Below are 13,883 nucleotides of genomic sequence, written 5' to 3' on the forward strand. Positions count from 1 at the left end.
GTAAAATGTCTTAAACATTCTAATGTTTAAGTTTAAATACAAAATATATTTACATTTCCTTTTACAACTGATTTAAGGCCAATTAGTGTTTTAGTTAGTGTGTTTTCTCCATTTTGAGCCTGTGTCCTGACAGCAGATGGATCAGCGCCACATAGTGGACACAGGAAGTGATAGTTATCTCCTACATGCAATGTCCAATATTCATGAAAATGTATATCAATGTTATGCCCTCTTTTAAATGCATTAATATTTCACTTATGTAGTATTGCCTACAGGCAACAGGAAGTGAGGCCTATATGACACATAGTTCATCAAATTATACACAATTCTTAATAATTACACAAAGGAAATAACATTTGACCCATTTACACAGTGTCCAAAATTCCTGACAAATCAGAGCCATGTCAACAGACCTCAAGTAGCGATACTACTCTTACTAGCGATTAAACACATTGGATCAAAGGGGTGTTGCCATCCAGTAAAACACTTCTGCGTAGGATACACCTGTGTTTCCTCACTTTAAGCTCCTCCAGGAGCCTCCTCTCTCCTCGCTCCTCGTCTCCTGCAGGTGCTTTTAAGGGATTAGAAGATCCTCCATAATGGCGAAGGAAGGTCAGTTTCTGGGTCACGGAGGAGAGAGGAAGCATAGAGTTATTGTAATGAAAAGCACCGATACTTGCACTGCTCAGGTAGATGTAGGCATTGTGTCCTCAAGGGTAACAGTTCAAAGTTCAAGTTACCAGGCGAGATGGAGACAGTCTAAAGATCCCTTTCATTATCTAAGAGAATGGGATCTTACTTATGGGAAACATCCAGACGTGACACACTGTTTATGTTGTATTTTTAGAACAAATCAGGTTTTCATAAAATAAGCAGATTATTCCACAAACTTTGCCGCTTGCAGCAGCAATGACACATGGTGCCGTTATAAAACGCTTTTTTCTTTTGGAGTCTTTCTAAAAGGTAAGAGAAAGATGTTACAGTAGTCTGTACTTTTACAGAAGTCATTTTACTACTGAAATTGAAAGCACCATGTAGGATTCCTGTGTATTTTAAACTCCAACCCAAAGTGAATGTTTTGAGAAGAAAAATATGAAATCCTGCTGATTTATTCTTGTTTTCCACCTTCAAAGTGCAACAGGTGAATGTTTCTTGCTGATGACAATTTTTATTTACAGCAAACTAAGACAAAAAAGCAACATGTGTAATTTATTAGAAATGTAACAAAGATAAGTTTTCTCTGTTTTCAACATCTGTGTTCACAACAACCAACCAGCAACATATTTATGAGTTAACATGAAGTTTAAAGTGACTCAAACTCTTTTCCACTTTTAACATCACTGTTCAGTCTCTATAATAAAGTTTAGTACTTTACCTGCAGCCTGTCCTACTTTGAAAAGCAAAACTATATTTGCTGAAATAAATCATATTTTATCACTGAGTTGCAGTTTCACCATTACATTATAAATTATTTTGAGCAGTTAAGTATCAATGTATAACAGAAATTGTGTTGAAATGTTCACATCAACCTAAAGTTCACACACAGTTAAACACCATATTTCTTTTCCTCCATGCAGGTCTAACAGCTGTGATACAAACACAGCAGACTGTGATGGCAGCAGTAGGAGAAGATGTCCATCTCAGCTGTCAGCTCATGCAGTCTAGAGATGTTCTTCAGGTCACATGGCAGAAACTTTCACCTGATGGGAAGAAGAAGGTTCTTGCCGCCTACAACAAAAACTTTGGAAAAACAGTGATTCCTGGTTTTGTGGGGAAAGTGGAGTTTAAAGATGCTGGACTGCAGAACTGCTCCATAGTTATCAGGAAGGTGATGGAGCAGGATGAAGGCTGCTATCTCTGTTTGTTTAACACGTTTCCTGATGGTTCTCTGACAGGCAGAACCTGCCTCCAACTCTATGGTGAGCTCCTTTCTTCACTTTTGAAGACATATTTGTAGTGATTTACAGTTTTAACTTGTTTCACATCGATGGCAGTTAGAAATGATGGCTGTTAAATTGTCTGCTTGATGTCAGTTTGCCATGAAATGCAAAAAAAATTTCACACACTTTGCATCCAAGTGTCATGAAAGTTGATTTTATTCCCAAATATAAGAAGACATGATGGTCATGATATTTAAATTATATTATTGTTATCTCAAAATTCTCATTTTGTGAAATTAAATGTAGGAATCAGAGACAACTGCTCATCATAATGTCCAAGAACCCAAAGATTTCTCAAAATGCTTGTTTTATTCAGTCTAAAGCTCAAATATATTTGATTTGTAATGTTATAAAACAGAGAAAATCAGCACACCAGTTTATTTTTTTTTTTAACTTGCTCCATGTGATATTTTTAATGTTTTGTCTTTGCAGAGCTGCATGAACCCATTCTACAAATCAGAGAATCAAAGTCTACTGAAGAGACACTTGTGTCCTGCTCGGCCACAGGTCGTCCTGCTCCCACAGTAACTCTGAATGTCCCACAACAAGACCTCTGCTTCTCTCACAGCAGCACAGTCAGTGTCACCAACACCAACGGTACAGTCACCGTCACCACTACAGCTGTGCTGTCTGGTTTCCATGGAAACAGTGCACAAGTTAGATGTGCAGCACGACTGCTCTCAGTCCCTGAAATTCAGGTGTTTAAGACGATTCCTGCTGATGGTGAGAAAAACTTCCAAAACCACAGATTCATAAATTAATTATCACTTTATGATTCTGATATTTTATTTTCTTTCTTCAGGTTTTGATGATGAATCTGGATCTGATAAGAGTAAGTTAACCTTAAAGTTGTCTCAAGTCAAAATTCACATTTAAACTGTAGTTGCTTTATGAATGTTTAGTGTTCATATCACATTTTTTCCTCTTTTTCTCATAGTTTCCACTTTGATCTTTGCATTGATCACAGCAGTGGTCGTTGTTTGTGTTGCTGTAGTCGTCACTGTCCTGCTCAGACTTAAATATAAGAACAGGTAATTTCAACTTTCAACTCAGTATCTGTCTTGTTGTGATACCAGTGTCTCACAGTTAATATGGTAATAATTTAATGACATTAAGAGGAAACACAGAGCTTAAAGAATCTATACAGACAACACCTATAAATAAATAATATATAAATGTTCTTAAATCCTTCATTCTGTCACACAGGGATGCTGAGGAGACGGAGATGACACAAGAACCAATGATGACAGAGACCCCGATGAGTAATACAATTTCATAATGATTCACTTGTTTATATTTATTATTAATTGCTTCTTCAGAAAATGATTTAATCTGTCTTCTCTCTATTTTGGTATTTAAGTTCCTTTCTGTCTCTATATCTCTCTAACTAATGTGTTATTTATACATGAAGCTGATTCTGATGCACTTTACTCTTCATGGTCCATTGTGTACTCATAGTCAGCCTGTTTATCCACATAACTGTTAACTGTCAGAGTCATTCAGTGATAGAAATATGTATGACGTATTGTAATAATGTGAGTGGAAACTGACTCATGTCTTGTTTTATCTGAAGGTGAATCTGGAGAACGAACAGATCAGGAAACGGTCACCTGAGAAGAAAGATACAAAAGAGGAGAAACCAGAACCATCATCTTCCACAGTTATAAGTCTATTTAGTGACAAACAACCAACAAGACTGTAGTTTCAATATGAAGTCAGTCAGACTTGAACAAAGCTGCATCAAATCATGTGTTGTTAAAACGTGCAGACATTGTAAAAGAATCAAAAAGTGTCCTGAACAAGATGAATCTCTCATTTTATATCTCCAGATTGAAAAGATTAATGTACACAGAGGTTTTGATTTTTTTGTACAATTTCTCACCATATTTTTGTCTTAACATTTTAAACTTTTTAAGACAAATAATTGAATGTTTTCTTTGACTTCCTTTCTCTTCTTTCTTGCTGTTTGTTGGGACTTAAAACTTTACCAAGTATTTTGTAACATCTATAATATAATTCAGATATATTGTTTTACACCAATTTGTTGTTGCCTCATCAATTTTTTAAAGTGAAATGGTTATAACTTTTGGTTTTGTCCCTTGCACTGTTTACTGCTTCTTTTCAGTTGTTTTTTTTTATAAAATGAATTTTGCCGAAGATGAAATTACACTGAATGTAAATCATGAATGTGTATTATTCTTGTAAAGATGCAGTTTTTCTATAAAACTATCTTTTCTACTTTGTATTTGTCTTTTGTTGTAAATATTTCTGAACATGAATACTTTCTCATAATGTCAGGTGTTTACTTACAGCTACATTTTTCATCAAGCAGTGTCTTTTTCTCTTCCTCTTAACTTGTCATTAGATGTGTTTGTGTGTCACAACTACTGTCTCAGTCCTGCTCATTTAGTCCTTTCTGTCTCTGTCTCAGCCTCCAGCCTCCTTCTTACTTCTCCAGACCTCTTGCATCGACATTGAACCTTCCATTCTCTGCCATTCATCACCTGACCACCAGGTGGCCTCAGACTTCTCCACTGGTCTGCTCACCTGTTCTCACCTGTTTGCCTGATAACTTGAACTTTGAACTGTTAAAGTGCCTTTACCTGATGTGATGTTGTTGTTCCTCCTGACTGGCTTCTGTTAAGCGGATTGTTTCTTTTCTTCAGGGGGCACTTTCAGATGTAACACACTGTTTATACCGTATTTTTAGAACAAATCAGCATTTCATAAAGAAGTTTGTTCAACAAACTTTGCCACTTGCAGCAACAATGACACACAGTGTCTTTCTAAAAGGTAAGAGAGAGATGTTACAGTAGTCTGTACTTTTACAGAAGTCACTTTTTCTGCTGAAATTGAAAGCACCATGGAGGATTCCTGTGTATTTTTAACTCTAACACCAAGTTGGATGTGCAGCACGACTGCTCTCAGTCCCTGAAATTCAGGTGTTTAAGACTATTTCTGCAGTGAAACGATCATCTGCTGTTGGTGAGAAACACTTCAAAAACCACAGATTTATAAACTGATTATCACTTTATGACTCTGATTAGGTTTCATTTTTCAGGTTATGATGATGAATCTGGATCCAATGAGAGTAAGTTAACCTTAAAGTTGTCTCAAGTCAAAATTCACATTTAAACTGTAGTTAATTTATGAATGTTTAGTGTTCATATCACATGTTTTCCTCTTTTTCTCATAGATTTCACTTTGATCGTTGCATTGATCACAGCAGTCATCGTTGTTTGTGTTGCTGTAGTCGTCATTGTCCTGCTCAGACATAAACACAAGAACAGGTAATTTCAACTTTCAACTCAATATCTGTCTTGTTGTGATACCAGTGTCTCACAGTTAATATGGTAATAATTTATTGACATTAAGAGGATACACAGAGCTTAAAGATCTATACAGACAACACCTATAAATAAATAATATATAAATGTTCTTAAATCCTTCATTCTGTCACACAGGGACAATGAGGAGACCAATCAAAGACAGTTTCATAATTACAGTTGTAAACAAAAGTTTGGGCACCCCTTAACAAATTACATATTGTGGTGATTTTTTTAAATAGAAAAGATGTAAACAGCCTCTCTAGGATGTGGAACATATAACACAATATTTTGAGTAAACATTAATGCATAGATACTTTTTATGCATAAATTGAAAAACAAAAAAAATTAAAACATTATTGTGGCATGTGAAAAAGTTTGGATGGCGTGATGTTTGCTTTCAGAATTTGCTGGTATTTAGTTGAATCCACTCTTCACCTGTGCTGTGTTTACTGTGCCACTGGCAGCAACACACACAAGCATGATAGATCCATCTCCATCCTTAACAGCTGGCAAGGTGTTCTTTTCATGAAATGCTGCTCCTTGTTTTCTCCAAACATGCCTTTACTGATTGTGGCTAGAAAGTTTTATTTGAACTTCATCGGTCCACAGCACTTCTTTCCAAAACCCATCAGGCCTCTGTGCAAGTTCTGTTGCAAACTTTTGATGTTGGATTTGATGATGAGGACACAGGTCAGGTTTTCTTCTACTGACTCCTCCATGAAGGTCTTGTTTGTGCATCGCTGCACAGCCGAATGGTGCACCACCACTTTTGAGTCTGCTAAATCTTCCTGCAGGTGTTTGCAGTGAAATGGGGGTTTTGATTTGCCTTTATGACCAGCATATGAGCAGTTCTCTTTGAGTTTTTTCTTCAAGCCTTTCTTCCAAGTCTCATCTTGACCCCCACAGTTGCCCTAAACTGCCATCTCTTAATTACATTTCACACTGTGGAAACTGCAAGCTTTGCTATCTTTATGTAGCCTTCTCCTGCATTGTGGGCATTAATAACTTTACACAGCTGCTTGGAGGAACTCATGGCTGCTGAGTGTTCATACAAGGTTTGAAGACTCAGAGTATTTGTAAAGCTTTGAAACCAGCTGACATTTGTTGACACATCTCAGGCCTGACAAGCTGATTAAGGTCTTGGGGACCTTGTAAAAATAACCTGAGACTTTTGAACTCTTGGGGTGTCCAATTATGTTTTTATTATTTTTCATTTTTGTTCAATTTATGACATAAAAAGTATCTGGTATGCATTAATGTTCGCTGAAAATATTGTGTTTTATGTTCCATATACTAGAGAGACTGTTTACATCTTTTCAATTTAAAAAAATCACCAAAATATGTTATTTGTCGCGGACTGTCCAAACTTTTGTTTACAATTGTATGCACTTGTACATATTCATTATTAATTGCTTCTTCAGAAAATGATATGAAGCTGATTCTGATGCACTTTACTCTTCATGGTCTATTGTGTACTCTTAGTCAGCCTCTTTATCAACATAACTGTTAACTGTCAGAGTCATTCAGTGATAGAACTGTGTTCATAAAAGCCCAGCAGCGCCCCCTGCAGTTTGCAAAGAGAAGTGAAAAAGCTTACAGCACCTGGTATTCCCAGGCGGTCTCCCATCCAAGTACTAACCAGGCCCGACCCTGCTTAGCTTCCGAGATCAGACGAGATCGGGCGTGTTCAGGGTGGTATGGCCGTAAGCGAAATAATGTGCTGCGAACAGGCCTTTTATAGATGTCAATCATCAGCATTTTCTGAGCAGGAACCTCTGATTCCAGTGATACAATCCCCCAACATTAACAAGAATGATAAAGACTGTGTGTTATATAATAATGTGTACAGATAACATATAAACAGAAGAATACATGATGTTACATCATGTATAAATAGTGTGTGTGTGTGTGTGTGTGTGTGTGTGTGTGTGTGTGTGTGTGTGTGTCTGTGTGTGTGTCTGTGTGTGTGTGTGTTTCTCTCGCTTACGGCCATACCACCCTGAACACGCCCGTTCTCGTCTGATCTCGGAAGCTGAAGATGTTGCACTGTTATATTAAATAAATAAAAGAATAAAGTCATGTGAATGTAGTTTCTTTATCACAGGTGTGAATGCTTTGGAGATCCATTGAATGTAACCCTTTCATCACATCATTGACACCTTGTGGTCTTCACATGAGCCTTGTTACAGTTTTTCTGATTGTTTAGGCACCATCTTTAAAACTACAGGCTATTTAACCACAAAACCTTACAGCAAACCAGCAAAACATTATACATCTCTCGCAAAAGCAAACTATTCTTGAAAAACTCCTCAAACTGTTTTAAAAAATAGTGTTTTTGCATTAATACAGTAACAAAACCATAATAAGCACATGAAGCACATACTACACACTGATGGTATAAATGAAAAACACTTGTGGCTTTTGCTTTTTCTGTGCGCAGGGCAGCAGTTTGCAATAAAGTTTTGTCATACATGTAGTAAACACACGTAAAGGTGTCGCCTGGAGTGTCGTATCCAGTCCTAACATGACTCTCTGTCCAATATTGGCCTCCATTGTTTTCCAAACCAAATGTTTACCTGTGGCCTATTTATATTGTTCAAGCTCTGATTTGTAAGTGAACTCATTATCTAAAAGTGTTTTCACATGTGTCATTGTGGAAAGGCAACTGGCAAAATAGTGCAATGTAGAGACCAATGTTTACAGTTTTGCTAGAGGTGTGTTAATAACCTGCAAACTGAGTGTAAAGCAGAGAACGTGTTTTCAGTTTGGCACACTTGGTAAATGCATTGGTTACAAGTATTAATGGTTTCAGACATAGTGCTTCAAGAATCACTGTTAGTGTTTAAGCATTCAGAAAAAAACTGTAAACTCCGTCATTAGCAGGATTTAAATGATGAAAGTGAAAGAGAAAGTTTGCAGTGTTTGAGGGAGTGAGAAGTTTAGTGTGGAGTAGTTTTAAGATACTGATGTGATCAGAAACTGAAGAATCTGTTGTGACATTTGTCCTTTTATCCACTTGGATCTGCTTCATGCAGTATAGAAGGAAATGTGAGAGCATCTTTGTGAAGTCTGGACTTCATTTGCAAGTGAACACCTGCAGACCAGACAAATAGATAAAACACAATAATGCAGCAGATATTTGGATTCAGCTGGAAAATACATAACTAGTAACATTAATAAAAGCTCACAGGCACACATACAGTATATGAGATGGGACCATTATTATTATTAGTTACATTTCTGTTGACAAGTAACATGTCTGCAGTGTGAAAGACAAACATACTTACAGTGTTAGATGTCGTACTGTCACTCTACCTGCAGAGGGAGTGAAAGCTTAATGGGTCACTGCTACCTCTGATGGCTCTGCCTTTAAAGGACACGTTCACAATTTTTCAAGTTTGTTCTAAAACAATAGCCAGATGCAAAAATGATCATTGTCACGTTTTTCAGTTCTACTTCTGTGTAAAAATGTATTTAAAAGTTTATTTGATGCTAATATGAAGCTCCAGCCACCAAAATTAGTCAAATCAAGTCAATATCTTTCAAAGTTACAGTCTTTTTAGTGTGAAATTCCTTCTTTATGTCACTAAACTTCCACTGCAGCTGAACAGGAAAACATTATGTGGAGACACAAAGAGGGAATTTGCTTTATTTGATTAACTCATTCGGCTGAAGCTTCGTATAAACTGCAGATAAACTTTTAAATACATGTTTGCTCAAAACGTGGACTGGATGAACATGTCATGGTTCTGTCCCAGTCTGGCTCTATGTCCCTCCACCAGTCCACCAGATGACCTCTGACTTTTTCCCTGTTTGTGAACTGGACTCAGTGGGAGAAGGCCCTTATACAGGAAATTGGAGTTTGTTTTCACACTACTTGTTTTCTTAAGGAAATGTGACTGAGGACTGTTGCTTGCTACACACTGACCCTCCTAGAAACTAAGTGCAAAAGTGAACTGAAACTCAGAACAACAGTTTATTTTTGTTGTTACACGCAGCCTTAATATGCAGACCACTCTGCTTGACAGATTTATTGGTTCATGTTTCTGTCAACAGTGATTTATGTTTCTAGTCTTTAAGGTAAAGGTTTCTAGGTTTGCAATGTGATGCTGAAGTTTATTTGCTGTGTTTTCTAAGTGTGACTTGTGTATTTAAGTTATATTCATGTGTATGTTGGGTTTTCAGTTGTTTTTTTCCTTCTGTGCTCCCAGCCTGCTCTTCCCTCCACACCTGCCCTGCATCAGTGTCGTTGGCTCTGCCCTGCTCCCTGTGTTTTCTCCAGCCAATCAGCTTCTTACCTGTTCTCCTGTTCATCTCCTCACTCCCTTCACTTGAGTTTCTCTGCCCCACCTGCACCTCATCTCCTGGTTAGTTCTGTTAGTATTTTGAGTCCTGGTTTTCAGTTTTAGTGTGTTTGGATCCTTTGTTCAGTTCAGTTCTCTTCAGTACACTGAACACTATACTGAACACTGATGCACATTTTCACGCTTTGTCCTTGTCTTTTTAAAAGTGAGCACATTCAACTGGTCTTTTTGAAGAGTCGACACACAGTCCGGCCTTCATTCCTTTGAAGAATACAGTACCACTTTGTCAAAGTCTTCAGAGTTAGGTGTTGTCGGACATGTAGTCACGTTGATGAGCTTATTCTAAAATAATTAGAAATGGTTGATTGTCAGAGTTGTTCTGTTTCAATTCTTTTGGATCATGACTTGCTGTGTGTGTCTTATATTGCTTTTGGATTTAGTTCTTCTGAATGAGTTATCATCTGGTTGCTAAAGAAGAAAGAGAAATTGTGGGAGAAATGTTAATATGAATACAGGGACAGTCTGGAATCACAGTTATGCAGATGTGTTCTTGGAGTGATGAACTTGTATATTTTGTATAATTTACTTACATATCTTGAATACAGAGCTGGCTGTGACCCATATCTGTCCAGATATGATTCCTGTGAGTACTCTTTATTCAAATCAGAGTAAGGTTTCATCCTCCAGGTATCAAACTCATTCTCAATAAGCTTTAAAGCTGTTTCACTGTTGAGCACCTTACATGGTTAATCTAATATTATTGTGTCATCTGTTCCATCAAGATAATGACTGTAACACTGTTTTATAACAAAATAAAGTACTGAAGATGTAAATATTTGTGAGTATAACTATAATGATATATAAGTCTTAGTTAGTTGGAGTAAGACCCAAACTTAAACTATTTTCCTTGGTCATGTAATCTTTTATGTTGTGTTATTAGTCTGTAATTTACACTCTTTCCTGTCTCTTAGTCTTATGATCATATTGTACAACAACCTGTTACGCAGCTTCCAAACTGACAGAAAAAGGTAAAAGGAGAATATGGAGTCACAAGAGTCATGCAGACGTGTTCTTTGCTTGGTGAACTGTCACCAGGACATTTGCTATAACTGAGACACCACATTGTTATCATTTTATTACATAAAAAGGATTTAATATTGTACGATTATACACATATTACACATGCTGGATTTAACAGCAGTTGTTTTGTCAAGTGATATTTCAAAGGTCAAGAATGAGTTTACAATTTTAAATTTTAAGCAAATGTGGATGAGAAGTCCTTATGGTGCTCAGAAAACAATGGACATTTGAATATCTTCACTTAAATGCTTACTGTGCAAATTCTATCTGCTAATGAAGACCATGTGATATGATTGAAGGCTCCAGAACATCTACTAAATGAACCTTATGGCAAAATGTTTTTGTCAACCTGAAAATTTGATTGAAATTAAGCTAAATAAATTACAGTTGAAGGAATTTAGTATTTTTCACTGAATGACATAACTTACAGCATAGAGAAACAACATTAAGGTCATAATTACTTAAGATATAATAATAATAAAATATTTTCATGGCTCGTCAATAAAGTGTAGGTGGGTTGTGTTATGTTGGGGGAATTTGAACATTACCTCTGTTGTATTACCTCAATCATTGTAAAATCCTTGTGGCCCTGAAAGTAACCAGTAACTACAACACAGATTATAATCAGATTTCACTTTTTCATCTGGATGTGAAAACTGAAACTCTGAGAATTTCATAACAATAAATCATTATAAATGACAGTTTTAATTATTGATAAACTGTAAATTACTGTTTGTATATATTATATCTTTTATTGATATTGTAAGATTCTCCAAACAAACTCTAATGTTTGTGACTTGTTAATTATTGTGAGTATGAACATCATCTACGCATTTTGTTAACCTTCTAATCATGATTTTGTCAAGGTAGTGTGTTTATATCTATATTACTGTGCAGGTCAAAGGAAATAAACAGCTATACTACTGATTATTTGCACTGTTTATGACTGCAGAGTAGAACCAGGAAGTAAATTCTGTTGCCATCCTGATTCATTTTTATAATTGTAGGTGTAACAGTAAATCCAGCTAAAGACCAACCTTTGAAGACAACATTTGAATTGGTACACTGTAAAGTGACAAGTATTAAAATGCCATGCACTTTTTCAATCATGCATGATTAAAAAGTCAGTTGTCATGGAGATGGCTGAGCTACGTGTCCAACACTGTCTCTGTATGAACGTCATTTCCAGGAAACAGGGTTGAAGTTTCTGGAGTGTCAGAACTTCTAGTCAGAGTCATCAAGTCACAAGGAGTCAACACTCACCACAAACAACATCTCTGCTGGTACATCCAAACCACACATTACTTTGATAGTGAGAATGTTAATGATGTGCTTTGTTTCGATGACTAATCTGAGATTTAGAATAGCTACAAATGCTGTTGTACCCAGGAATAATATAGATTATACAGTTTATGTTAAGATGCTAGCGGCAGGGCTCTAGTATTGGCAACGTTGGTCGGTGGTTCGGCATGAAATTTGTTCCCCACTGAATGAATTGTTAAGACTTGATCCCTTGACTTTTCATCTCCTGCCATCATCAGGTCAAAATTTCACTTTGTCCAATAATTTGATTTATGATCAAATACCTGTGAACTAATGAGGTTCCCATCAGCCTCAGCACTTTGTGTTTAGCACTAATTAGTAAGTTCAACCATGTTAGCATGTTGATAGCAATTTTCTCAAAGTTGCGCTGTGTTGAAGTACAGCCTTACAGAGATGGTAGCACGGCTGTAGACTCTACTTTCAGACAGTGAGTGGTTGCTGCCAACAGCTCTATTGTTTCCAAGGTAAAGATGATGGCAGCTGTGCTGTAGTGTCAGCAGCGAGGACAGAGACGCTGGCTGCTGCCAACATAAATGTACATGATTATTTGCTGCTGTCATATGAGTTGATTATGGTTGAACTTCTTTCACTGACAAACCATGACAACCACAGAAACCACACTAAGGAAAAGATGCAGGATCTGAGTTCAACATCTCTTCATCAGCATTGAACAAAGACTAACATTACAAAAACAGTTTTTGAGCAAAAGCTTTAGTGTTTAATTATCAGGTCTGAGCCAGTAAACAATGTTTATGATATTAGTTTGCTAAACTTGCTATAATTGTTTTCTAACATTTTGCTGTCCTTTAAATACTTGTTTTCTTGTAAACTTACCAAAAAGCAATGAGTGTATCCTTGTGGTCTAACAAATGTGTTGTGTGCATTTCCAATTCACTTCAGTTCAGTTCTTTATTGTCCTACAAACATAAAAATACACAATAAAAGTTCCAGTGCTATTCATGCAGTTCAGACAATAAGGATGTATGTTAAAAGCAAGAAAACAGTAACGAAGAATAAAAATGAGAAAAAAATAAAGTGCTGAGCTGTGTGAAGAATCAAGACTCAGTGTATAATGTAATGTTCCTTCCTCATAAAACATTTGCAAGCCACGTTTAAAAAATATTTCAAATCATACAATGTTTACATCCATATTTGTGTGGTTACCTGGATACCATTTGTGTGGAGTGTAAAAGAATGTAAAGGAGACACATGAGGACAATGTTCAAGTGGTTTTATATCATGTCTGTTCTTCTTATCTCTGCCCTCTGTGCCGTTCCTCTATACTTTGACACTGGGTGTGTTTGGTGTGTGTTCGGAAAGAGCTGATCCACTAAAGTGAGACACTTTACAGAGTGTACATGGGGCACTTTGACAGACACAATGTTTTGCATTTTCAACATTTGGATTTGAGTATTTTGTGTCAGTTATCACTGACATCCACCGCTGCCTGGGATGTAATCTGATCATGGTGTTGTTTTCACATTTCCTGATTACCTTTGCTCTACTCATCTGCTTATGTTCTACTAAAGGTAAGATTCATACTCATAAACACATTTGCTAAATCAACACTTTTATGTCAATTTTCATGTTGATGTAAAATGTCTTAAACATTCTAATGTTTAAGTTTAAATACAAAATATATTTACATTTCCTTTTACAACTGATTTAAGGCCAATTAATGTTTTAGTTAGTGTGTTTTCTCCATTTTGAGCCTGTGTCCTGACAGCAGATGGATCAGCGCCACATAGTGGACACAGGAAGTGATAGTTATCTCCTACATGCAATGTCCAATGTTCATGAAAATGTATATCAATGTTATGCCCTCTTTTAAATGCATTAATATTTCACTTATGTAGTATTGCCTACAGGCAACAGGAAGTGAGGCCTATATGACACATAGTTCATCA

General features: G+C 36.5%; 1 protein-coding gene and 1 non-coding gene across 3 annotated transcripts in view; one reads left to right on the plus strand and one right to left on the minus strand.

Moving 5' to 3' along the window:
• LOC122976362 (OX-2 membrane glycoprotein-like) overlaps positions 1 to 13,883 on the plus strand; it is a 49,198-nt gene that overhangs the window by 12,509 nt on the left and 22,806 nt on the right. For both annotated transcript variants that reach the window (XM_044344807.1, XM_044344806.1), the window contains exon 2: positions 1,578 to 1,919. In XM_044344807.1, coding sequence (XP_044200742.1) covers positions 1,578 to 1,919 — 342 coding nt within the window. The remainder of the gene's footprint in view (positions 1 to 1,577; positions 1,920 to 13,883) is intronic.
• On the minus strand, positions 6,860 to 6,978 carry LOC122977904. The gene has a single exon (XR_006402118.1). It is a non-coding gene; the product is annotated as a 5S ribosomal RNA (ribosomal RNA).

The sequence above is a fragment of the Thunnus albacares genome, chromosome 24, assembly GCF_914725855.1.
Source record: "Thunnus albacares chromosome 24, fThuAlb1.1, whole genome shotgun sequence".
Lineage (NCBI taxonomy): Eukaryota > Metazoa > Chordata > Actinopteri > Scombriformes > Scombridae > Thunnus > Thunnus albacares.